The sequence below is a fragment of the Aristolochia californica genome, unplaced genomic scaffold (genome assembly GCF_029961685.1).
Source record: "Aristolochia californica isolate CCGP_79_NKW_82.1479 unplaced genomic scaffold, dmAriCali1.0.hap1 SCAF_5, whole genome shotgun sequence".
Classification (NCBI taxonomy): Eukaryota; Viridiplantae; Streptophyta; class Magnoliopsida; order Piperales; family Aristolochiaceae; genus Aristolochia; species Aristolochia californica.
In genome coordinates this window covers 9,836,599-9,861,126 of record NW_027182214.1, presented here as the reverse complement: position 1 = coordinate 9,861,126, position 24,528 = coordinate 9,836,599, and the positions used below count along the sequence as shown (strand labels likewise).

General features: G+C 34.7%; 2 protein-coding genes and 1 long non-coding RNA gene across 4 annotated transcripts; all 3 read right to left on the bottom strand.

Annotated features, from left to right (window-relative positions):
• Positions 1-1,947: 1,947 nt before the first annotated feature.
• LOC137966136 (uncharacterized) lies at positions 1,948-7,075 on the bottom strand. 2 transcript variants are annotated; one of them, XR_011116190.1, is made up of 7 exons: positions 6,457-7,075; positions 4,676-4,862; positions 4,495-4,584; positions 4,163-4,380; positions 3,804-3,992; positions 2,519-3,615; positions 1,948-2,375 (listed from the first exon to the last, which is right to left on the bottom strand). It is a non-coding gene; the product is annotated as an uncharacterized lncRNA (long non-coding RNA). The 2 variants fall into 2 exon arrangements; XR_011116189.1 differs by having other exon boundaries at positions 2,519-3,992.
• A 15,066-nt stretch (positions 7,076-22,141) lies between these two features.
• Positions 22,142-22,738, bottom strand: LOC137965233 (agamous-like MADS-box protein AGL61). The gene is made up of 2 exons (XM_068811590.1): positions 22,552-22,738; positions 22,142-22,509 (listed from the first exon to the last, which is right to left on the bottom strand). The coding sequence occupies exons 1-2, from the start codon at positions 22,736-22,738 to the stop codon at positions 22,142-22,144; spliced, it is 555 nt and encodes a 184-aa protein (XP_068667691.1).
• A 146-nt stretch (positions 22,739-22,884) lies between these two features.
• LOC137965232 (MADS-box transcription factor 5-like) lies at positions 22,885-24,203 on the bottom strand. Its single transcript, XM_068811589.1, has 3 exons — positions 24,026-24,203; positions 23,712-23,779; positions 22,885-23,070 (listed from the first exon to the last, which is right to left on the bottom strand). The coding sequence occupies exons 1-3, from the start codon at positions 24,201-24,203 to the stop codon at positions 22,885-22,887; spliced, it is 432 nt and encodes a 143-aa protein (XP_068667690.1).
• Positions 24,204-24,528: the final 325 nt, after the last annotated feature.

The window sequence follows — 24,528 nt, the reverse complement described above, 5'->3', positions numbered from 1 at the left end:
GTGAGAGTTAAGTAAGACTCCTCCATACTTGTTCTTCAATATCATCATAGTAGTGTTCAACATATTACACCTCCACCTTCACCTCCACCTCCATCTCAGGAGTAGTGTCAAGGCCCTAGTTCATATTGTATAACTCTTTTTGACATAGGATTGACTATACTTGTATTCTCTTTTTTATTCCTTGTACATTTTGATGTTTTTAATATGAATAAAACAACAGTTGTAAATCAAACTGATACCCTATCTGGTAAAGACATATCACAATTAATGAAGATCTATTTGTTCCTATGTCATCATTTATCCTTTATTTGTACTCTTTATCTTTTTTATGGATGACAAAAAAAAAAGGGGAGAAAAAAATCTAGAACAAAATAAGGGGAAGTAAGCTTAAACTAAAAAGGAATACATTAAAAAAAATACTATGCATGCAAAAATTTATGAGTAAATTAACATGCATGTACAACGTTAAGAGAACTTTCATTTTCTATATGCTAAGTTTTGTCATCATAAAAAAAGGGGAGTCGGTTGACCTCAGTTGACTCAAGTCCGTGATTTTGATGATAACAACACTTAAGTTAGTGAGTTGATAGTGTAAATTAAGCATTTCAAGATGAAGAAATGTGCATTGCCTTAAAGAGAGACACATAAGGTCTATGAGGATGATTTGATCAAATCAACATAAAAGACTTCAAATGTTGAAGGATGAATAAGTCGCATTGAAGAAGAATTTTAAAGGAAACAAGTTGAAGATTTAGAGTCCAAGTTTCATAGAAAATCTCAAGAACTCTAACTATATTAGAGGATATCCACCCTAATTCAAATTATTATCTAAAAGTGTATTTTGGAGGATTAGAGAATAAATCTAAAACCATATTTTAAAATATCATAAAATGCTTTAGAAATAATAAATTCCTTAGTTTTGGTCTTACCCATGCTAAGAGCTTAATTGCATACACTACCAAAAGGTATTTTATTGATTATTGACTTAAACATGTGATTTATCATCCAAAAAGCAATAAACTTCCAACATAATGCATGACTGATCATCTTTTTATGGTGAATGATTGATCATCCCCAATACTACAAGACAAGAATTATAAAGCATGATCAATCATCCTTTTATGTGCATGCTCGATCATCCATAATGTTACTAGGCAGGAGGTAAGAAACATGGTAGATAATTAACTATAGAGTATGATCGATCATTTGGATTTGTCTAATCAATCATTGGGACTCAAGGAGTAAAAAAATAAAAGTTGTTGGAGCGAAATGATTGATCATCCATCCCAAGCAGCTTTGTATGCAACTGTAAAATATGACCCAAAGCATTGAATAAACCTTTATTGCAATACTAAAGCTTTCTATAAAGATTTTTGTGCCAAAAATTTTTATTTTACCCTATGCATAAAAAAAACCAAAATTTGCCATATTTTCTATTTTTTTTTGTCTTTTGGCATTCCTAGTTCTAACAAACTCTATATACTTCGTCGTACATGCTTAAAGGGGTGGAAGTTTGGATCTCGCTATAATTGGTTATTGTTGACCGTAGGTTGAGTCCCACTTATTTTTTATGATAGCAAAACTTAATTGAGCTAATAACTTGCAAATCTATTATTTTAGATACTTCACCTTCAATAGCATCTCAAGGTCTAAAACTTTAAAGCCAAAATATAAACCTGGAGTTCAATTGAAGAACATCTCTTGAAGAAACACCCACAAGGAAGAAGACAACGAGAAGACTCGAGTTCAATCATCAAAGACATACGTTTAAATTCGGTCAATATTTGTAAGATAGTATTCTAATTCCTATTCTTTAAGTACTTGTGAGATTGGAGCTTTAAAATATAATTTGCATATAGACATGTTTAGAATCATCATACATATAACTTAGAAACATGTTAAAGTACTTAGAGAGAAATTCTTATTCTTTATAAAATATACATTTTTAGTCTAGCATTGGAATGATAGATCAGTCACTGATTGTGATCGATCATCCATAACTACACATGCCAGAAATCCACACCTAAAAACTACTTCTGTCAATCTTGCTACTAGATACACTGAGTGCTATAACCTAGATTTCCTTCCCATGTTGAAAAAGGAATTTTACATATTTGTGTCAATCTACAACTCTATCCATGTATTTAAATGTTTTGGTTTCATGTATTTACTGACTACTTCCAACAACCAAAAGGTTCTCCAACACATAAGACTAACGTCTGAGAGTGAACAGTTTGTTGCAAGCAAAAACTAAAGCATGTATGAGCCTTCTACTCCGCTCTCTGAATTTTCCTGCCACCCAGATGCTGCTTTGAATTTGCAGACTGGGCAGGTTCCCTGTTGGCGCAACCACGATCAATGCAGTTTGCATGAAACTGAAACACATTTGACAGTAGAAGTTAAATAATGGGTCTACCAATCAACAAATCCAGTGGAACACTTAAGCAACTATGTAAATAGGCATCCACACAAATTTCCATTAAGCCAAAAAGCTAATTGGTTCTAGTTTTAGAAAAACCTGATGCAGTCATGGAAGACTACGAATCAGCTCTCCAACATTGACTTGTTCCAAGCAAACACTACAAGTGAGCTCATCATCGGGATTTGTGGTACTCCAATCCAACTTAGATGAGTCCTGTTTTCTTTGCATAAAAGAAATAAACAACAACAGAAAGAACTAAGATGAAGAAATATAAGGAACCATATGGATGAGAGGGATTTTTTGTGCCTCATTGATACTTGGGCTAATGCACCAGAAGTCTCTCAAGTATTAAGACACGAGTGCTATAGTCCTAAGGCAGCATGTTTCCCCTATTGCCTATAGGTCTTGTACCCTAGCTGCACCATTGAAATTTCAACTTCCCATGCTTTGTTGATTGGGACCACTGAGAGGAACAGCGAGCGAAAATAAATTTGAACAGGGAAGTAGTATTAAAAACCTATCGAAGAGTAGAAAAATAGACAGGAGCTTGGAATGCCCAAGGCAACAAGTTCCCTAAGATTTGTGCATGTCATCTCAATAAAAAGACTTTAAACCACCAAGGTATAAAATGGCAAGAGGGACCACTGACCACACGATATCAAAATGTTTTTAAGAGTTTAACAATCATTTAACAGTGGAGTTTCCACCAAAGAAAATTACAAATTTAACTGACTTTTCCTGCCATCCATCTGTATAGATAATACAGCTTCCTGTATTATCCTGCATTTGTATCCTTTTAATCACACCCCAAGATGAGGTATCACATGATGATGTTGACATAATCATGAGAGACAATCACCCTAGGCAGTACATGAAGATCTACTTATAGATATGAAAGAATAGTCTTAGTCACCAAGTGTGAACAAAAATACCGATATGAACATCCACCAAGTGACCATAATAAGAGCCAAATGCAGGGACTATGACCATGTTGACATAGCCAACAAACAGAAACCGAAAAGCAAGACAATGTGCCATAATAAAGAAGAAGAAAAAAAGAAAAGAAAAAGGAAACCAATAAGAATTTTCACATTACTAAAATAATAGATATTTGTGTGTAGATAAGGCTCTCCCATCTAAATAAAGAAGAAACGATACCAGAAGAAGAAGCCTGCTGAAGTGATGATCCCTCACTGTAGAAGAGAAAGATATTGCATTAGTTCCTCCTCAAAATTTATCAGAGCATCTCATCCATGAAGAAAAAAAATGGTTCTCCATTGTTAGTCCAAAACCAAATAAAGCACACCCAAGGTCATGAATAGAGAACATGAAGAGACCAATAGACTGATCAATCAAATATAAATAAACAACATTTTAATACCTATTATTACAGACTAATATAGCAAACATAAGACCATAACTGAAGAACTTGAAACTTCCTTTTGTGGACTTGATGACTGATTAGACTGAATTTTGTATTTGTGAACTGGAAGAGCATTAATCTCCTCCTCACTCATTGAGGGAGCACCAGAAGAATTATCACTGTCAAGTGCTCTCAGAGCATCGTAATCTGCAATGAAGTAAATGATGCAATTCAACCATGTAGGCCTCCAAATACCTCTAGTTAACTGATAGGAACTAACATAAACTTCAAGTAATACCACTAGTTCTCCACCAAATCTCTTAAAATATTTATGATGCAAAACAAATGCATCCTTGCATAACTACACATTTTCATACCCAAGTCATCCAATTCATGATCAAGCAGTGCAAGTTGGAGTCTGAGGCCCTGCAATCTTCCTCTCATTGCAAAAGCAATAGAAGGTGGCATTTGAAGCCATAACTCGGTGTGACCAAGCAGGCCACTGGCTGCTGCCGCATGAGCCTGGGCCTGGGCTTGAAGTTGTTGACAAGTTGCATACATCGTGAGGCTTGTGGCCATAAGAAACCAACCAAAGCTACAAAAAAGAAAGAAATCTATCTTCTTAGAAGATAATATAAAATGCTGCATTATCTTCTTAGCAGGCAAAACAGTTTCTATAGACAAAATACTAATTAAAGTCTAGGAATACCAGAAAGTTTGGTGATCTCTGATGTGAGTTCAGTATCATGAACAAAAACAGAACTGCTGGAATAAGAGATCATCTCCATCATTTTTTAACCTACATAAGGAGAAAAGCAAAAGATATTAATCCAAGGGGCCATAAAAAATGAAAAAAAAAAGTGAGGATAGTGAGAGAAAGGAAATGGTACCTATGACAAGAAAAGCCATTAAAGGATGCACACGCTGGATGTTAGAACATAAATGAGACATGCTCAACCAAATGAGCTTACATGTGCAAAATATACGAAAAAGAACTCATCAACAAAAATTATCAGAATCTCTCCAAATCTGATTCCTTCACTGAATAGCTAGTCAAAATAACTTCTTCTAGTAAACCTGGGAAATGACAATACATTAGTAGAAATAACAAGTGAATGTAGGTTCGCTGGACAACAAGTGAACGTAGTTGCATTAAAAACAAGTGAACGTGAATTTTTTTACCAAATATGCATTATAAATTTTGAAAAAGAAAAGAAAAAAAACACAAACAATCATTCTTAGATAGAAATGAAAAAGAATTTTAAAACACTTGAAAAATCAAAATCAATCAATCTGCATGGAGAACACCATTGCAGACTTGAAACCTCCAGAAGGGGTGACTCAGAACTCAGGTTAAATGTATAATCCCTTACCTAAATAACTTTCGACAGCAGTTAGAAATAGGGCATATATGACTCATAATACAGATAATAAGCTTTCTAACAGCAAGATTTACTGTATAGCATTTCCTCAACACAATGGTTGTATTTGGTTGTATTTTGAGAGAGCTTTTTATCAATACTGTAGAGGTCAAAGACAATAGCATATTTAGTTCATGCAAATATGTTGCTGACAAAACCCCATAAAAGGAAACAAAGATGTGATATCCAAGTGTTCGGATACTCTTTGAATTGAGTATTTGAATGCCCAACACAAATACTTTAAAAAAATAAAACTCCTAAAAAAATACTTCACTAATCATTAGAACAGACCACCAACTGCAAGCACTGTGAATAAACTTTTAAAACAACCTTTTTCTACCTTTGAAGTGAAAAAAAAAAAATTTGCCATCCTACTCTTTTTTTGGTTTTAGTAATAAAGAGTCAAGAAAGCAAAAAATATTTTTCTTTCAATGATAGGAAATTATTTTGAAAGTGAAACTACACACACCTAAGCATTCAATAACATATAAAATGAAAAGAGACAAACCAAAAAAATCCTCCAGCAAGTGACTTCTTATTTGCTAGTGTTGGATTTATTTTAATGAATACTACATTTAGTATTCCTCCTAGCGACATCGCAATTTATCCCAAAAATAATATAATAAGGGTTCAAGTCCATCACAAAACGACTAGCCAAGATTAGGATGTCATTTCCCAATTAATCATCACAGGATTTCTCTTAGCATTTGGAAATATGGGATAATTTACATGAAAAGCCCCTCACAGCCCTGTCTATACAGATAGACAACAACCCTAAAACAAAGGCAACATAAATAAGGTAAAAACTGAACATGGAACAAACTAAGTCCAACAAAACAAACACGCCACTCTAATACCATGTTAAGAACGGATCCAAGTCCACATCAAAATGACTAGAACCCAAGTAATCATTCAATCCTAGAACCAGAATTGAAGGGTTAATAATCGTCTACTACCTTTGATTTAAGAAAAATATAAAACTAATTTACATCTCTTCCAGTCTCCAGACGGGCAAGAGATTCACAGAAACCAATACACAAGCCGCCACGAAGTAAATACGGTAAAGAAGTAAACTGAGCAAGAATTATTATTCAATCCAAAAGAGAGTTTTGAGAGTTAAGTAATTAATTAGAATAAGGTATAATCATCTCTCTACAGAATAAAAAACAAATGTGTCAAACACAGAAATACAGTGTGAGAACCCAGAAATGGTGAGAAATCAAACAATATAAAAATTAAAAAAACCCAACCCCAGGATCAGGCATAGAAGCCCAGGTAGTAGTCGGAGGCATCCAGTGGCGGCAAGTCATTAAAGAAATATTCCGATGCTGACGAAATCTTGGATGAGGTATTTCCTTCTTCTTCGGTCTCTACAAGAAATATCTCAAGATCATCATGCAGTTGTGTAACCTCCACTCCGTCAATTACAGCAGCAGGTGCAGCCTCAAACGTCGGGAACGTCAACTGATGCCCAGAGGCCGGCTTTGTCGCATTCAATTCGTCCGCGAGCTCCAGTATATTGGCTTCTTCCTCCTCCAGATTGGCAACCAAAAGCTCGAGCTCATCAATGCTGCATTGCTCCAAGTCGATGTTGTCCAAGGACAAATGCTCTTCGTCTTCCACCGTCTTTGGGAAGTTCGTCTCGCCTTCGAAGTAGTGTTGCATCAAACCCTCGTCTCCGAAGACAAAGGGCCTACCGGTGGGAGAGAAGGCAACAGAGGACTGAAGCGCCGGTTAGAATGGAGAGTTGATCAACTTTCTTGAACAATCCCTTCTTCCGCTTCGAGAAGGTGACTTGCAGAGGTTGACGATTCTCAATTTTCTTCATCTCCGGCTTCCTCTTTCCCATGGCTTCTCTCTCGCTTCTCTTTCTTTGCTCTCGCTCTAAATTTTTTCTTAAGAAACAACATAGTAGAACTGATTCCTTTATAAAGACGCAAAAAAAAATTTACCGTTTATTTCATTTCTTTGTCTGATAAAAATATAAGAAACCCTGCTTTCCTAATTTATCACCATTGCTTTGGTAGTTTCTTATTTAATGTTAAAATATGTGAACGAAATTGGTAGTTTTCTATTTGATTTGATGTTTTGGCAACAGAGGGCAGAGCAGCTATTAAAAAATTAACAATACGGATATTATATAATTAAGTAAGTTTTATCATTTATATTGATAAATTAAGTTAAATAACTAATTATTTTTAAAAATTATTAATAAATTAAAAACGTGTTAAAATTATTTATTAATTTAAAAGGTGTTAAAATTATTTTATTTTAAACAAATCAAACTATCTAAAATAAATTTTAAATCTATTAAATTTTAAATACCAATTTTATTTGATAAATTACTTATTTTTAATAACTATTTTAAGAGTGAGAATTTAGATATTTTAAAGTAAAATTTTGAAATTATAAAAATAATCATACGTTAAATATTTTTATTTTTATTTTTTTATAAATTCCTTATTTTTAATGACTATTTTTAAAGTGAGAATTTAGTTATTTTAAAGTGAAATTTTGATTAACATCTGGATATTATAAAAATTATTATTTTTTAATCATTTTAATTTTATTTATTTAATTAAAAAATATATTTTTTTTCGATTATTTATTAATTTAAAATTGTTAAAATATATTTTAGTTTATTTAAATAAAACTATGTTAAAATTTAATCTATAAAAGTCATTTTGTATAGTAAAATACCCTCTTTTTATTTAAATAAATTTATGGTTTTTAATATTGTATTTAATTAATATTTTAAGAGAGAATTTTGATATTAAGAAGTAACAAGTTGATTAAGCATTTGGGCATTATAAAAATAAAAATTTGTAAAGTATTTTATTTTGATATATTTACTTAAATAAATAAATATAATTATTATTTTTAATATTATTAATTCAAACAATTTAAAATCTTTCTTAACTTACTAATAAAAAATAAAATAAAAAATATATTATAAAATTAAATCTATTATAATATTTTATTAATAAATTTCTAATATACCTCCCCCTCTTTGGAGTTCTCATCACTAGGGTTGCATGACTATGAAAAAAACTCCTTTTTGCTGCCTTACTAGCCTTTATTCCACTTATTATTTTTGGAATTCTTTATGCATTGGATAATAGGGAAAATGAGATATATCTTAATTGTTGTTAGCTAGTTTTCTTATCTATGTTTTCTTTGTATATTCAAGACATGATTTTGATGCTTCTAAGTAGAACTTCTAGCACATAAGCATTTTATATCTCGCCATTTCAAAAACTTTCAGATTAAAAAGGCGGTTTTGATTAGTTATTTTCTAATAGTCAAAGAAAACCAGAAGAGGTGGGGCAAGACTCCACTTGGGGGTGGCACCAAGCCAAATTGACTCGGAAACCGTTCGAGCTTGGCTTGAAAAAATCTCGGCTCAATTCAGTTTTTCTTGAGCTTGGCTCGAGCTCAAACTAGAAATAAGTCTCATTAAGTATAGCAATCCAAACTCGAGAATTTTCAAGCTCGACTTGTTAGTTTGTGAGCCAACTTGTTAGCATAATTTTTTTTATGAAAATACCCTTAACTCTAATAGGTCTCGTCAATTCCCTCTTTAGTTAGTTGATAGTTGTTCTTATTTACCTCAAATACGATCGATCGTTCAACCCTTTTTTATCCCTCAACATCTAATGTTGTTGTTTACCAATGGAATAAACACTATTGGTGGAGGTGTTTGTTCTTTCTTTTGGTCTATTAAGTTGGTAACTATACATTAGTATGCTCCATTGCAAACTCTAGGACACATTCTACAATAGCTTGCAATTCAATAGTACTAAGTTCATCACAATATTTTTTATATATTTTTTTATATTTTTTATAGTTTTAAATGTTGGTTGGAGCTCGATTCCAATTTTAGGCTCGAGGCTGAGCTCAAGTTCAAAGTATTCAGATCAAGCCAAGCTCGAACATATGCAGGTTCGAGCTTGGCTTGGCTTGATGCCACCCCTAGCCTTCACCTCCCTACTACTTAAAACTAGATAATAGGAAGAGAGCTTCCCTGGTCAATTTTTTATTTTATTTTATTTTAAATTTTGGATGATATCATACTAGGTCAATGGTGGTCAAATCAAGTTCACCTGGGTTGAATCGAAGCTAGATATTTCACTACATCAATTTTTTTTAACATTAGTTTAATCAATTTTTGCATATATTTTCTCATCACCACTTTAGGTGATGAGAAAATTAATAAATATTTCAGAGTAGAAATACGTTTGGAGGGACCATTGTCTTAATGTTTCTTGGAAACACATATCTACTTAGGCCCCATTAGTGCTCTTGGTTAGACATCTATATCCTAAAAAAGCTAGAAATGTTTTTCATAGGATACACATTTCTAAGAAACCTTCAGATAAAAACATGTTAGTGCCTTACTAGGAAATAAAATGGAAAATTTATTTTTTTTCAAGAAAAATTAAATAGATTTGTTAGTGCCTTTTCAAGGGAAATAAATGACGTGAATAATTAATCTCTCACATTACCATACTTATTCGATAAATTTCAATAAAATAAAATGTCAAATACAAATTTAAAAACTTTTTTTCTATAAAAATAAATTGGTCATGTTAAATCAACTATTGTACTCTTCATAATTGTCCCACATTTGAGCTATTATATCGTTGCGAAAATGGTTAGCTAATTTAGTTTGTTCATTTCTCCTTTTTCTCCTTGATTTTGAGACTGTAGGTGGTCAATTAGCTCCTACAAATCGTCTTCATCTTCTTCTTGGTTTTGTCCAAATGTTATATCATCCCCAACAACTTCTAATGGTTCCTCTCCTTCAATCTCTTCGTCATAGCAATCTGATAACCCATCAATTGCTCCAATGGAATTATGAAATTTGCATATTGAAAGTTAATATAATTATTCTTTAAAATGAATAAAAACAAATAATATTTCGTGTAAAGGTTACCTTGAAATAGGGATAATACTTATCATCACCAACTATTTTTGGGTGAACATTTCAAGTTGAAGGAGGTAATCATTCTTCTTGAATACCATCATATTTAGCAATCTCCTTCTTGAAAAGATCCTCATGTGACCCGGTAGTTGTCATCAGTTTTGGTAATATATAATCCAATGATTGAAAAGTAAGCATCAAGAACAAAGAAATGTATATACTTCTTGTGGTTAAGCAAACTAGAAATCCAGCTCACTACCCAATAGCTCCAACAAGCAAACAAAAAACAATAAAATCCAAGAACTATTCAAAGGAAATGATTTGATGCTTCACCCAAGATCAAGCAGAAATTCCACTTCACAACTCCAAAGCAGTTTTTTTTAATAAATATTGATTATACACATACAATCCTATATCCCTAGTGATACTTTTAAACCCAAGACCTCACATAAGAACCCCTCCATGTAACCATTGATAAAAATAAATGATTTTGAAAAACTAGCAAATTTGTACATTCTTGAGGAATCTTCAACGAAATACTAAAAAATCATCACACTATATAACTCATCAGAGAGAAAATCCCATTATTATTCTAGTAAAACTTTCATATGAACAACTTCCATGAACCAAAATCAAGGTATTACAGGGTTAAGGTTGTTTTAGAAATAAATCTGAACAGTCATTGGCTCAGTTGTTCCAATGGAACCATGCACAATCATAACATGTGACCTATTAAACACATGAATTGGGCCTATCCAAGTTTTGTAGGGAAGGCATAAACATAGGATCCAGGATAGAACCACTGAACCAGCTACACATAAAGCCAATAATATCTATATTTGTCATCAATGTCATAAAAAAATGTCTTCAGATTTAAATCTCGAGATATTTACTTCTAAAAAATTCCTTGGGATCATGGTTTGAATTAAAAAGACTCCTCTCAAAGAGTTATTCAAGAAAGTCCAATAAAAGATCCTCATAAGCTACCAAGGAAGAAACAACTTTTGTGTTGTTTTTTCCTTGAATAAAAGAGAATGTCCATTCTAGGTAACTGTTTCCAAACATAACTCCTTTAATTTATAATATTTTATTTTAAATAAAATGAGGAATTTAATAGAGAGATAAAGCTCCTAAGGACGACAATCAATAATAACACGAACCTATGACTCTCATAAAAACATAAAAAATGTAAATACATTTGTGAAAAAAATATGCATAAGCAATCATGACAATGTACTAATTACAAACTAAAAGCATATTCAATAACACTCGGAATAAGAGTGGTTCGCAGATAGATTACACCTCCACAAGAGAGCAAGTAATGCATAAAATTTGGCCCTTTAAGCTATAACTTCTCACCTTTATTTTCATCTCTTTAAGCATGTCTTCAAGGCCTACACGTTGTGCACCTAGACTTTCCAGTTGCCTCTGCACATATGAGCTCATGTAAGGAATTGATAGATTTATACTACAGATTGAAATTCTAAAAGACCATAGCTCCAAGTAGATAGAAAGATTGGAATTCTAAAAGACTATAGCTATGAATCCTGAAAATCAATGTTTTGGTACAATGTTGATTTTTCAGGACTCCATTGAGAAAGAAGAAGAACACACATTGGGGATAAGAGAGGAGGAAGAATGGGGTTCTCGACATGTGTCCAAACTCTTCCCCTTAAGCTCTATCTATAACTGATAAAAATATAATATTATAATTATACCAGTCACCCTAGTAAGAGTAAAGAAGACACAAGAAACATAAACTAATTACATAAATGATATCCTAATTACATCATATCTTCCTACAACATGTAAGCCCGTTACATAGGATAGGCTGGTTTTCTTGAGTAGAATCTTCATCAACATACAATACATGAAGCTTGATAGAACTTGGTTAATCACCACCTTGGTGTTGAGATCCTAAACCCATTGTTCTGATACCATGTTGGATTTAGGATCCCAAGATAAGGTCCTTGAGTAGAGGGTGAGAGAGAGGAGAGGAAGAAGAAGAGGAGAAGAAAAAGAGAGGAAGAAGGAAGAGAGGTGAAGAGATAGAGGGACGGCCAAGGAGAGGAGAAAGGGAGAGACTTTGAGAGATAAGTCTAAGGAGGAATTTGAGAGAGAAGAGGGGAGACTTGATGATCTACCTCTTGCCTTGAGCCTCTATTTATAGTTTATAAAGGAAGGTTTCAATGACTACAATGCCCTTAGGGCTACTAGCTTCCAAAAGGAAAAGATATGTAGATATATATCATTTTATTTAATTACACTATTGTATCATTTTTATGAGAAGAGCATTTAATTAGTCTTTGTGCCACCTCGTTGATGTGGGTAATGTTATTACATTAATGCCACTTGAGGTGTCTTCCAACAAGGAGATTTTTTTACATGATCAACCCCTAATCATGTTGTATCAGTCCTAAGTTTCGTTTTAAGGACGGCTACTCTATTTGTAGAGTATTTCTTTCCCACTATGTTTACCTCCATGAGTAGCCACTTTATAGTTGAACCTCAAGAATGAGGGTCATTGGTCATTGAAGGGGCTACAATTGTAGTGAGTAGTAGCTAAATGTTTTAAGGGGGCTAGTAAGGCATAGATGATGAAAGTAATTCTCATTAATGCTTTAAGGGGCACAAGTAAGGCATATATGACAAAAACAATTCTCAAATAATGTTTGAGGGGGACAGGTAAGGCAAAGATGACAAAAGTAATTTTAATGATGTCAAGGGTTTAGTGGGATTATGGTGGGAACTTCTAGAAGGGATGGTTAACCAAGTTACATGCTATGAAATCTCAGAAGACCTTGCGGCTAATTCGGTGAATTTGAGAACCGTAGACCGCCGCATGTAGGAGGAGCCAATGACAAGGAAATAGCTGAATTCAATTTTAATGAAGATCCAAGTTCAAAAGATATGAGGTCAATGAATTGTGCAAGTGGAAACAACTTGTAGTTTGGGGTAGTTAAACCTGACAAAGGCATTTGGGAGAATATCTAAGCATGCCACCTGGACCACCAATTCGACAAGCAACAGTTAATTCCAAGAAATACCCTAAACATAAACTTTCTACATATATGGTTGTATGCCAACCAGCTTGGGCTACTTAATATGGGATTTGAACCATTTCGAGGGATATAATAAAGTTAAACTCCAAGAATTTTTTTTTATTATCAACTCAATCATTCTTTCTGATAATCCAAGAACATCAACTTTTCTCTTTCTCAAATGGATTCTGGGTCTACAATATAATGGGAAACTAGGATGAAATAAAATCAAAATTTTCATCAACTTCCTTCAACTTGACTTGTAGCTAGGAGAATCTCTTGTGTCTTTCCTCCTAGTTCAATTTTTGAATTTTGAATGGAGAAAGTTTGGTTTAAGTGAAGAAATTTATTCCTAATTTTTTATCGCATTCAAATTTCAATTAATTAAGAAAAATGATATCTAAGAAGGTATATTTAGAAATTAGCCTTAATTAAATCAGGAATTATAATTGTTGATTTTCAAGACTCCATGGATTTAGCTCATGGGGAAAAAGAGGGAGACACCCATTGGGAATGTGAGGAAGAAGAGGTTTTGGGTTTGTTATCCTAACCCTCCCCCTAAGCTCAATTTATAGATTAATTAAACTATAATATTACAATAATGCCCCTGGAACTTAACCTAATTACATTAATGCCATCTCTATGAGATGTCTCTTTATTTACCATCTTGCCATCGTTGTATGGGTATGTGGGCATTCTCCTTGGTCTATGGGCCTTGAGCCCATCTTCTACATCTCTTGGATGTGTGGGCCTTCCATGGTCTTATAGGTTTGGGCCCATCTTCTATATCTCTTGGATGTGTCGGCCTTCCTTGGTCTTTTGGGTTTGGGCCCATCTTCCAACACATTAGGTCTATGGGCCTTGGTTGTGTGGGCCTGGTCCATCTTCCAACATTCCCCCTCAAGCTAGTGGTGAGAGAACAAGAACTCCCAAGTTACTGTTAATGGTGTATAGGATCTTCTCATATAAAATGACAATTCTCTATATCTTCTAACACTCCCTATCGTTGGTGGTCTCTTCCATGAGGCCCAGTTGGCATAAGATAAGTGAGAGTAAAATCACTCCAAGCCGTATGATATCACTCTATACTCCAGTCATAACTCATGTTGGATGAAGGGCACACTCCTATCTTCTGTAAGTAGTGGGTCTATACGCAGTGCTCATAAGTGTAAGAAAATTCTTCCATCACAGTGTCCCTCCACAGGACACCGACTCTCAAATGGTAGGAGTAATAAATGCCAATTAAGGGGGGTAATGGGTAATTACCCAAAAGATAATATTATGGGGCCACCATGTGATTTCTTCTTCATTAGAATAAACAATACTGACAAAAATCAGCAACTGAGAAGTCCTTCTTCAATAATAACGTCTCAGCCAAAGAGACATAATAACAGCAGCTAAAATGGTTTTAAGCGCAATTTCACATACCAAACAATGAAAATCTTCAAAAAAGACTCATAAAATAATCCTCAGATAGTCCATCACTAAATAAGGAAGTTGTACAAAATAATATGTAAAAACCGAGGAATAATCCAAGATAATAATCCTGTTGGAGAAAAGGATCGAGTCGAGCAGAGTCAGTTAGCAAACTAATATAGCCGAGTCACAGAAGAAATAGGTATAGAACTCAGGATCTGGACACGTATAACTGAGGCAACAAAATAAGTGGGCCAAGTCGGGTTGATCGGACCGAGTTGAACTGGACCGGGTTGTGTCGGTCCGAGAGTTAACTCTGCATAACGGAAGCTTAAGCTGGGGCAGCAGGGTCACTGGGTGATGACGGCTCGGTCCGGGTTGGGTGAGAACAGGCGCAGTTCGGCGCGAGACTCAAAACCAGCGATGAGTTTCCTAACTTAGGAAAAATTAAAATTTTCAACAATGCGTCTTTTCGTCAAGGTCGGTCGTCTTCCTCGGAGAGCGCTGGCATCCAAACAGAGCGGAACAGCAACTCAGCAGCAGAGTGAAAGAAAATTTCGGAAAAATAAATCAAGCCACATCAATAGCAGGACGAGAACCACCCGATTACCGTGAGCCAGCAGAGATAGAGCGGGAACTTCCGGAAATAAACCAATCTGACAGAGATGCTTGATTGACGATAGACATCAATTATAGGAACAGAGAGATCAATCCGTAACAGGCTAGATGACTTTCCAGCAGAGGCAATAAAAGATATAGGCTTGCGATGAACCAGCAAGTTATGTCAGCGTATAACGGGCTAGAGGACAGCCCAGCGAAGAGTCGAGCAACATTCAGTAATCTGTGCTGGCTCAGAGGCAACTTTCCAGAGATTTACTGGATTGATGAGAATAATGAAGATACCAGCAGAGATATACTGGACGAGGATTAACGAGCTCGCTGGATCATTGAGCAACCAAACAGTATAAAAATTAAAAAAAAAGCATCAACACAGGAATGAATCCAGGTAGTAGTCGGAGACATCCAGTGGCAGCAAATCATTAAAGAAATCTTCGTCGGAGACATCCAGTGGCGGCAAATCATTAAAGAAATCTTCGGACGGTAGCGAAATCTTCGGGTTGGGTCAGAACAGGCGCAGTTCGGCGCGATACTCAAAACCTGCGATGAGTTTCCTAACTTAGGAAAAATAAAAATTTTCAACAATGCGTCTTTTCGTCAAGTCGGTCGTCTTCCTCGGAGAGCGCTGGCATGAGCGGAACAGCAACTCAGCAGCAGAGTGAAAGAAAATTTCTGAAAAATAAATCAAGCCACATCAATAACAGGACGAGAACCACCCGATTACCGTGAGCCAGCAGAGACAGAGCGCGAACTTCCGGAAATAAACCAATCTGACAGAGATGCTTGATTGACGATAGACATCAATTATAGGAACAGAGAGATCAATCCGTAACAGGATAGATGACTTTCCAGCAGAGGCAATAAAAGATATAGGTTGGCGATGAACCTGCAAGTTATGTCAGCGTGTAACGGGATAGAGGACAGCCCAGCGAAGAGTCGAGAAATATTCAGTAATCTGTGCTGGCTCGGAGGCAACTTCCCAGAGATTTACTGGATTGATGAGAATAATGAAGATACCAGCAGAGATATACTGGACGAGGATTAACGAGCTCGCTGGATCATTGAGCAACCAAACAGTATAAAAAATAAAATAAAAACCAACATCAACGCAGGAATGAATCCAGGTAGTAGTTGGAGACATCCTGTGGCCGCAAATCATTAAAGAAATCTTCGTCGGAGACATCCAGTGGCGGCAAATCATTAAAGAAATCTTCAGACGGTAGCGAAATCTCGGACGAGGTATTTCCTTCTTCTTCTTCGGTATCCATAAGAAATGTCTCAAGATCGTGATGCAGTTGGGTAGCCTCCACTCCGTGAATTACAGCAGCAGGTGCAGCCTCCAACGTCAACTGCTGCCCAGAGGCCGGCTTGGTCGCATTCAATTCGTCCGCGAGCTCCAGTATCGTGGCTTCTTCCTCCTGCAGATTGGCGATCAAAAGCTCGAGCTCATCAAGGGTGCATTGCTCCAAGTCGATGTTGTCCAAGGAGACAAAGGGATCTTCGTCTTCCACCGCCTTTGGGATGTTCGTCTAGCCTTCGAGATAGCGCTGCAACAAACCCTCGTCTCCGAAGACAAAGGGCCTGCCGGCGGGAGAGAAGGCAACGACGAGGACGGAAACACCGGTTAGAAGGGAGAGTTGCTCAGCTTTCTTGAACAGTCCCTTCTTCCGCTTGGAGAAGGTGACTTGCAAAGCTTGTCGATTCTCAATCTTCTTCATCTCCAGCTTTCTCTTTCCCATCCCCATTCTTTCACTTTTTTTCTTTCTCTGCTCTCGCTGAAAATTTCTCTCTGTTAAAGAAATAACAGACTCTCTGTTAAAGAAATAACAGAGCAGATCAACTGATTTCTTTACCGTTTATTTCATTTATTTTGTGTGATAAAAAATCTAGGAAGCCGGGTTGTGTTTCAGTAGGAAATGAGTTGTCTTGCAGTAGCTTGTTACAGGATCTTGCTCAAGAGATTTGGTTTTAATAATCTCAGGGTTGTAATCGTAAACTCGGGGCATAAACTGAATCCAGGAGATTTGCTGTCCTAACAGACACAACGGTTTTGAAATACAACGATATTCCTATTTTAGCCATTATGCCCCTCCCTCCTTGGAGATCACTGGCTTACTTGCAAGCGAAGTGGCATTCGGAATATGAGAGAAAGCTGAGCCAGGAAACATGAGCAACACCCACGGCAATACCCAACTGGTTCTTGCCATAGACAGTGCATTGGACATCTGCTCTCCAGGGTGAGATCGACCACACTGCAGCAACCAGTATGAGTACACCATGTAAGAAATCTTGCAATTTAGCATTGCTAAACCCATGGTGTATACTTCGCTATAAGCTAATGAATTGATATTTGATGTAAATATACTTTGATTTGAACCCTATTTAATCCAACCTGCTTTATTTATAAGCTACAAAGAAGGAAGTACGAAGACTTGAAGATCTCAACAACTGTAGCTATGTAAGAGGATAAAAGTAACAAAATGTTAATTCGTAGGTAAAATTATGTTTTGATTTAAAAATTGTGTTTTAAAATCTCATACAAATGTTTTAGAAATAATTAATTATTTTTCTTTTGAATTATCCATATTTATTACTTTATTGCATACATGATAAATTAACATATCAATCATTGACTTAAAAATATGATAAATCATCAAGAATACAACAAGCATTTCAGTATAAACACATGATTGACGGTTGATCTCTCATTAGGCCTCACGGAATTTAAAATATGGCGACAGGATCAAATGTTCAACCAACGAAAATGTATGATTGATTATACCTCTAGAGGAACATTTTGTATAACGGTAAAAAATAATTAGTTTTGCGACAAAACTTATAAATAGGGACCCAAATTCATCCCAAAGTAGTGGATGAGCCTTTATTGCAATGCCAAAGCCTTTTATAAATATTTTTGGGCCAAAAATTCTGATTTTACCCTTTGTATGAGAAAAAACCTTAATGTACCATATTTTTCAAATTCTCTACTTACCTCTAGGCATTCCTAGTTCTAACAAACTCACATACTTTATTGCCCGTGGTTAAAGGATTAGAGGCTTAGAGAGAGAGAGTTGGCTCTCTCTCTAAAACGAAAGGTGTAAGTTTCACATTTTTATTTTTTTTGTTGAAATTTTTGCTTTCTTTTCAAATGTTTTCTAGAACCTTGAATCTAGAAGGAGAGTGGCCCTTAGAGCCTGTATCTAGTTGTAGAAAATATCTTGGGGAGAAATTGGGTATTACACTTGGCTTAAAGAAAGTCTAAAATCTCTTTGCAATTATTTTAGTAGCACTAGATAATGAATTCTTCCTAACAAATTAGGTGGTAATTACCACTAGGGGACCATAAAAAATAAAAATCTTTACTTTTTAATAGTTGCGTGCATATGCTTCTAAATATGAATAATTTTTTTTATTTTAATTGTACTTCAAGAACTTAAATTTTAATTTTATACTCAATTCATCCCCTCTTGAGACACCACCTGGGCTAACAATTGGTATATGTTAATAGACACTCACATGTGTAGGGGTGGCATAGCTAGAAAATAAGGAAAAATTTCATAGAGATGACATAGAATTGTAAATATGTAAGCTAGTGTATGCCCTCTTATGTATTTTTCCTTTTGAAGCATGTAGTCTTGAGGTTATTTGTAGTCAATTGTAAGGACCTTCCTATAACTAAACACAACCTCAATGCGTGGGGTAGAGAATTCAAGTCTTTCCCTCTTGACTCAAATTCGTCCTTACACCTCTCTCTCTTTTCCTCCTCTTTCTCTCTCATGGTTTCTTCTCTTTTCTCTTCCAAGAGCTAGTTCCTTTCTTGTCTCCTTCCCTTGAGATCTCTTGTATTTAAGTGTTGGCCTTAGAAATCAACATGGTATCAGAGTGGGCAAAGATTTGAGATGAAAAAGGAGAATAAGATGGAAAAAAAGGGGAGGAAGAAGAAGAAGAAGAAGAAGAAGAAGAAGAAAAAGAAAAGAAAAAAGGGGGAGTTTCTCATTTTCCCCTTTAGTCTTCCTTTCAAATCCCTATTTTTCATTGGATTTTTTACTCTCTTACTGTATATTTCATATAGAAAATTATATAATGTTGGAAATATATTTTAAGTCTAGTTTCCGACTCAAAAAGAATATTTGAAATCAGATTTTTCTAGAAAGAGAAATTGTCATCTGAAGCAGTAAAGGTCAAACAACAGAAAAGTTTTATGTAGTAGTAGAAATCCTCAAATTCCTGAATAATTTGTAGCAACATTATTGAGGAACTAGATTGAGAATTATATCTCAAAAGAAATTTATGTGAGTCTACTTCTTATCCCAATAAACCGTTTCTCAATCTGATCTTTATATAGAGAGATATCCACATTGAAATAATCAAAGATCATGTTGGTATCTTATTGCATGCGAAGATCTGAATTTAAGCTACATTTTTTGCCTCACTTTTTGAGTTGCTAATGTTGGTTGAGTTTCCTAATTGTTTTCAAAATCTACTCAAGATTTTACCAACTTGAGTATCTTTTCTTAAAAAATTCTTTTTTTGAATCTCATATTACATTAGTTTCCTTAATAGAAGTCTTTCCCATTAAGAGTTTAGTTTCCTTTTTTTACATAGTCTGAAATTCTTAAATTAGAAAGCCTTGTTTGCTCATTCTAAATTCCAAATCTTAGTCATAAAACATCTCTCATTCCATATATTATCTTTTGAATATTTTCTTTGCAAATTGGTCAAGTTGTGTTAAAAAGTAATTGCTTTATTTGAGAAGTCTATTTTTTAGAAAGTTTTCATTATTATGTTCTACTTCCAAACTTTCTTATTGGGGTTTTTCTAAGTTTTTTTAATTATCATGTCAATAGAGGAATTATTTTTTTGATCTCCGTCTTGAGTAAACCTGATCACTTTTTATCAATCTATTGGTCTAAAAATGCCTTTTCTTAATTGTAAGTATGAAGAGCTGCATTGTGTAATTCCTCAAAGAACATTATTCTAATTGTGTTTTTTAAAGTTACTTTACATAAATGCATATAAACCCACTACCTAAAAAGTATAGGAGTGTGCCCAACATTCAGATTGAGTCAAGTTTTTTTATGTTTCACCCAAGGGGTTTTTTTGTTTAAGATATCCTGCGAAAGTGAGGAGTCTCTTTATTGCGCCCTAAAGTTGGGCTATTTTTCCACCTTTGAAGTTGAACGGAATGTATTTTAAACTATGTCCATTTTAACTGGTGTATGATGTTAGGAATTAGACGCCCTAATTTAGTATATGGATTTAGTACTATATTTCTCTTTTCCTTTATTAAATCCGGTGGGTTTTTTGTCTCCGGCGACGCATATGGTGTATCTTTTGCTGATCCAATTGAAGGTTCTCCCCGCAACCAGAAAAAAGAGAACATAAAGAGAGGTGAAAGAAAGTCCTCTTACTTCAAAATATCCTACTCCGTACACTTCTCTTGCTTTGCAGCCTTGGTTCTCTATTTCTTTTTCTGTTCAGCCTTTTGAACTTTAAAGGAAATCCCAAACAATCACTTGATAATTGTCTTTATTCATTAAATACTTGAATCTTTGTCAAATCTAAGAGCTCTCTTCAGTCTTACAAACAAAAGAAAGATGAAAAGCAGAGGGACAAAGGAACTCACAATGAGCATTCTACTCTACAATAATCCACACAACAGTGAGCCAAGTCCCAAGACTCCTTTGTCATGGAAATTGTAGCTGAAATAAGGCCGCAAATGGAAAAATTACCAGCAAAGTAAAGTCTTCGCAGCAGTTAGGCAAGAGTCGAATTGCTCGAGCTTGCCTGACTGCGCGCCTTGATCGAAAAATTCCTACCAGCTAGCAAAAGATTTGCATATGCTCCCAGAATTAAAGAGGATTGAGGATTACTGATGTCATGAGATGTATTTATCTTCATTTGCTCCTCCATAGAGCGTTTTACTGTAAAAATCCTCATTCACCTTTGGACATGCATCGAGATTCTTGGCGGAAGATAGTGCCAAAATATAGATTTCCGTCTAATGATATCGATTTTCTCTACGAGCTTCTCTTCCACTTATCTTTTGACTCCTGTTTGTTTAAGAGGCTGAGGGGGGCGGGGTCTCAGTTAGTTTCTGAGAAAAACTTGACCCCTGTTCCATTAACGTAAATATTAGATTAGATAATATGGATATATAGCTAGAAATAGATAGATAAAAAGTATTTCAAAATAAATTGTTTTTAATGAAATAACAATATAACCCTTTGTTTGTTTTAGAATCTCTTATGTTTTTGCAAGAACTATCTTTGTCCCTTCCTTAAATTTATCTTTTCCTTCATGAAATTCAGTGGGTTTTTGTGGTGGATGAAGATGGTTTTATTTGTTTCTTCCCCACACAAAAGTCTTCACTTGTTGGACCTAAGTGGGAGCTAAAGTGAGTAAAATGAACAATGACATAGGAGAGGACAAGCAACAATTTATTAGTCTGCAAGATCAATCTGGTTGTCCAGATCTTTCCCAGTACCTATACAAGTTTTAATTTGTGCAAGATAGGTCGATTATTTTTGGTGTCCATTTTGATGCAATTTCTAGTGTTGGACTTTAGATTTTTGGATAGGTTTTATGGTTAATAATCGTCTTCTACCTTTGATTTAAGAAAAATATAAACTAATTTACATCTCTTCTAGTCTCCAAATGGACGAGCAAGAGATTTACAAAAGCCTACATCCACTCCCAATACACAAGCCACCATGAAGTAAATGCAGTAAAGAAGAATTAAACGGTGAAAGAGGGAGAAAATGAGCAAGAATTATTATTCAATCCCAAAGAGAGTTTTGAGAGTCAATTAATTAGAATAAGGTATAATCATCTCTCTACAGAATAAAAAACCAAATATGACAAACACAGAAATACAGTGCCAGAACCCAAAAATGGTGAGCAATCAAACAATATAAAAATTAAAAAAACCCAACATCAACGCTGGAATGAATCCAGGTAGTAGTTGGAGACATCCAGTGGCGGCAAATCATTAAAGAAATCTTCCGATGATAGCGAAATCTCAGATGAGGTATTTCCTTCTTCTTCGGTATCCATAAGAAATATCTCAAGATCGTGATGCAGTTTGGTAGCCTCCACTCCGTCAATTACAGCAACAGGTGCAGCCTCCAACGTCAACTGCTGCCCAGAGGCCTCCTTGGTCGCATTCAATTCATCCGCGAGCGCCAGTATCGTGGTTTCTTCCTCCTCCAGATTGGCTATCAAAAGCTTGAGCTCATCAAGGGTGCATTGTTCCAAGTCGATGTTGTCCAACGAGACAAAGGGATCTTCATCTTCCACTGCCTCTGGGATGTTCGTCTAGCCTTTGAGATAGCGCTACAACAAACCCTCGTTTCCGAAGACAAAGGGCTTGTTGGCGGGAGAGAAGGCAACGACGAGGACGGAAGCGCCAGTTAGAAGGGAGAGTTGGTCAGCTTTCTTGAACAGTCCCTTCTTCCGATTGGAGAAGGTGACTTGCAAAGCTTGTCGATTCTCAATCTTCTTCATCTCCAGCTTTCTCTTTCCCATCCCCATTCTTTCACTGTTTTTCTTTCTCTACGCTCGTTGAAAATTTCTCTTTGTTAAAGAAATAACTGATTTCTTTATAAAGATGCAAAATATTTTTACCGTCTATTTCATTTATTTTGTGTGATAAAAAATCTAGGAAGCCGGGTAGTGTTTCAGTCGGAAATGAGTGGTCTTGCAGTGTTGCTTGAAACCCTTGTTTGAGCCTTGATATAATCCGGATAATAACTGACAGGATCTTGCTCAAGAGATTCGGTTTTAATAATCCCAGGGTTGTAATCGTAAACTCGGGGCATAAACTGAATCCAGGTCACGACAACCCAATTATCATCTTTGTTGTCCTAACAGACACAACGGTTTTGAAATACAACGGTTTTGACTATCAACGATATTCGTATTTTAGCCATTATTTCCTTTCCTTGCTGATAAAATCTGGGTCCTAAGGTTGTAATGGTTAGATGAAAATAAATTCCTTATTTTTAATGACTATTTTTAGAGTGAGAATTTAGATATTTTAGAGTAAAAATTTTATAAACATTTGGATATTATAAAAAAATTAGTTAAATAAAACTATGTTATAAAATACCCTCTTTTATGTAAAAATAATTTTGTGTAATAAAATACCCTCTCTTTATTTAAATAAATTTATGATTTTTAATATTATATTTAATTTATTAGTTTAAGAGACAATTTAGATATTAAAAAATAACAATTTGATTAAGCATTTGGGCATTATAAAAGTAAAATTTGGTTAAGTATTTTATTTTCATATATTTACTTAAATAAATAAATTTAATTTAATTTTTTTATTATTTATTAATTCAAACAATTTAAAATCTTTATTAAGTTATTAATAGGAAAATTAAATAAAAATATGTTATAAAAGTTAAATCTATTAGAAATACTTTATTAATAAACTTCTTATATACTTTCCTCTATACTTTTTACTATAAGCTAACAAAAAAATTACATTTCATCATACTTTTTTATTGCGCACACTAACATATAAAAGTAATTTACTTTCACTAGGTAATTCACTTTCAAAGTGCACTATATAGAGTCCTCGTCACTAGAGAGAGTCAGGACTGAAAAAATCTTATTTTGTTTGCCTTACTAGCCTGTATTCCACTTATACTTTTTGGAATTCTTTTTGGATTGGATAATAGGGAAAATGAACTTATAGTGAACATTCTACTATACAATAATCCACACAACAATGACCCAAGTCCCAACACTTCTGGAAATTGTAGCTGAAATCAGGCAACGACGAGAACTAGAGCGCCACCAGTTAGAAACCGGTTAGAACGGAGAGTTCCTCAACTTTTTTGAATTGTCCCTTCTTCTGCTTCAAAAAGGTGACTTGCAGAGCTTGTCGATTCTCAGTCTTCTTCATCTCCAGCTTACTCTTTCTCATGGATTTTCTTTCGTTTCTCTTTCTTTGCTCTCGGTCTAAATTTCTTTTAAGAAATAACATAGTAGATCAACTGATTTCTTTATAAAAACGCAAAATTTTTATGATTTATTTCATTTCTTTTGTATTATAAAAATCTACGAAGTCGAGGCTTGAAATGAGTTGTCTTTCAGTTTTGAAACCCTTATTTGACTATAATTTAGCCATTATTTCCTTTTCCTTGCTAATAAAATGGGGATAATAATACACAAGAGAGGTGGTTTCAATTATGTTTGGGTTGTAATGGTAATACTTTTGATTAATGGATGGATAAACTCAATTCAGGTCACAACAATGCAATTATCATCATTTCTTCCCTATAAAACGTACAAGTAGAAAATCTTTAATT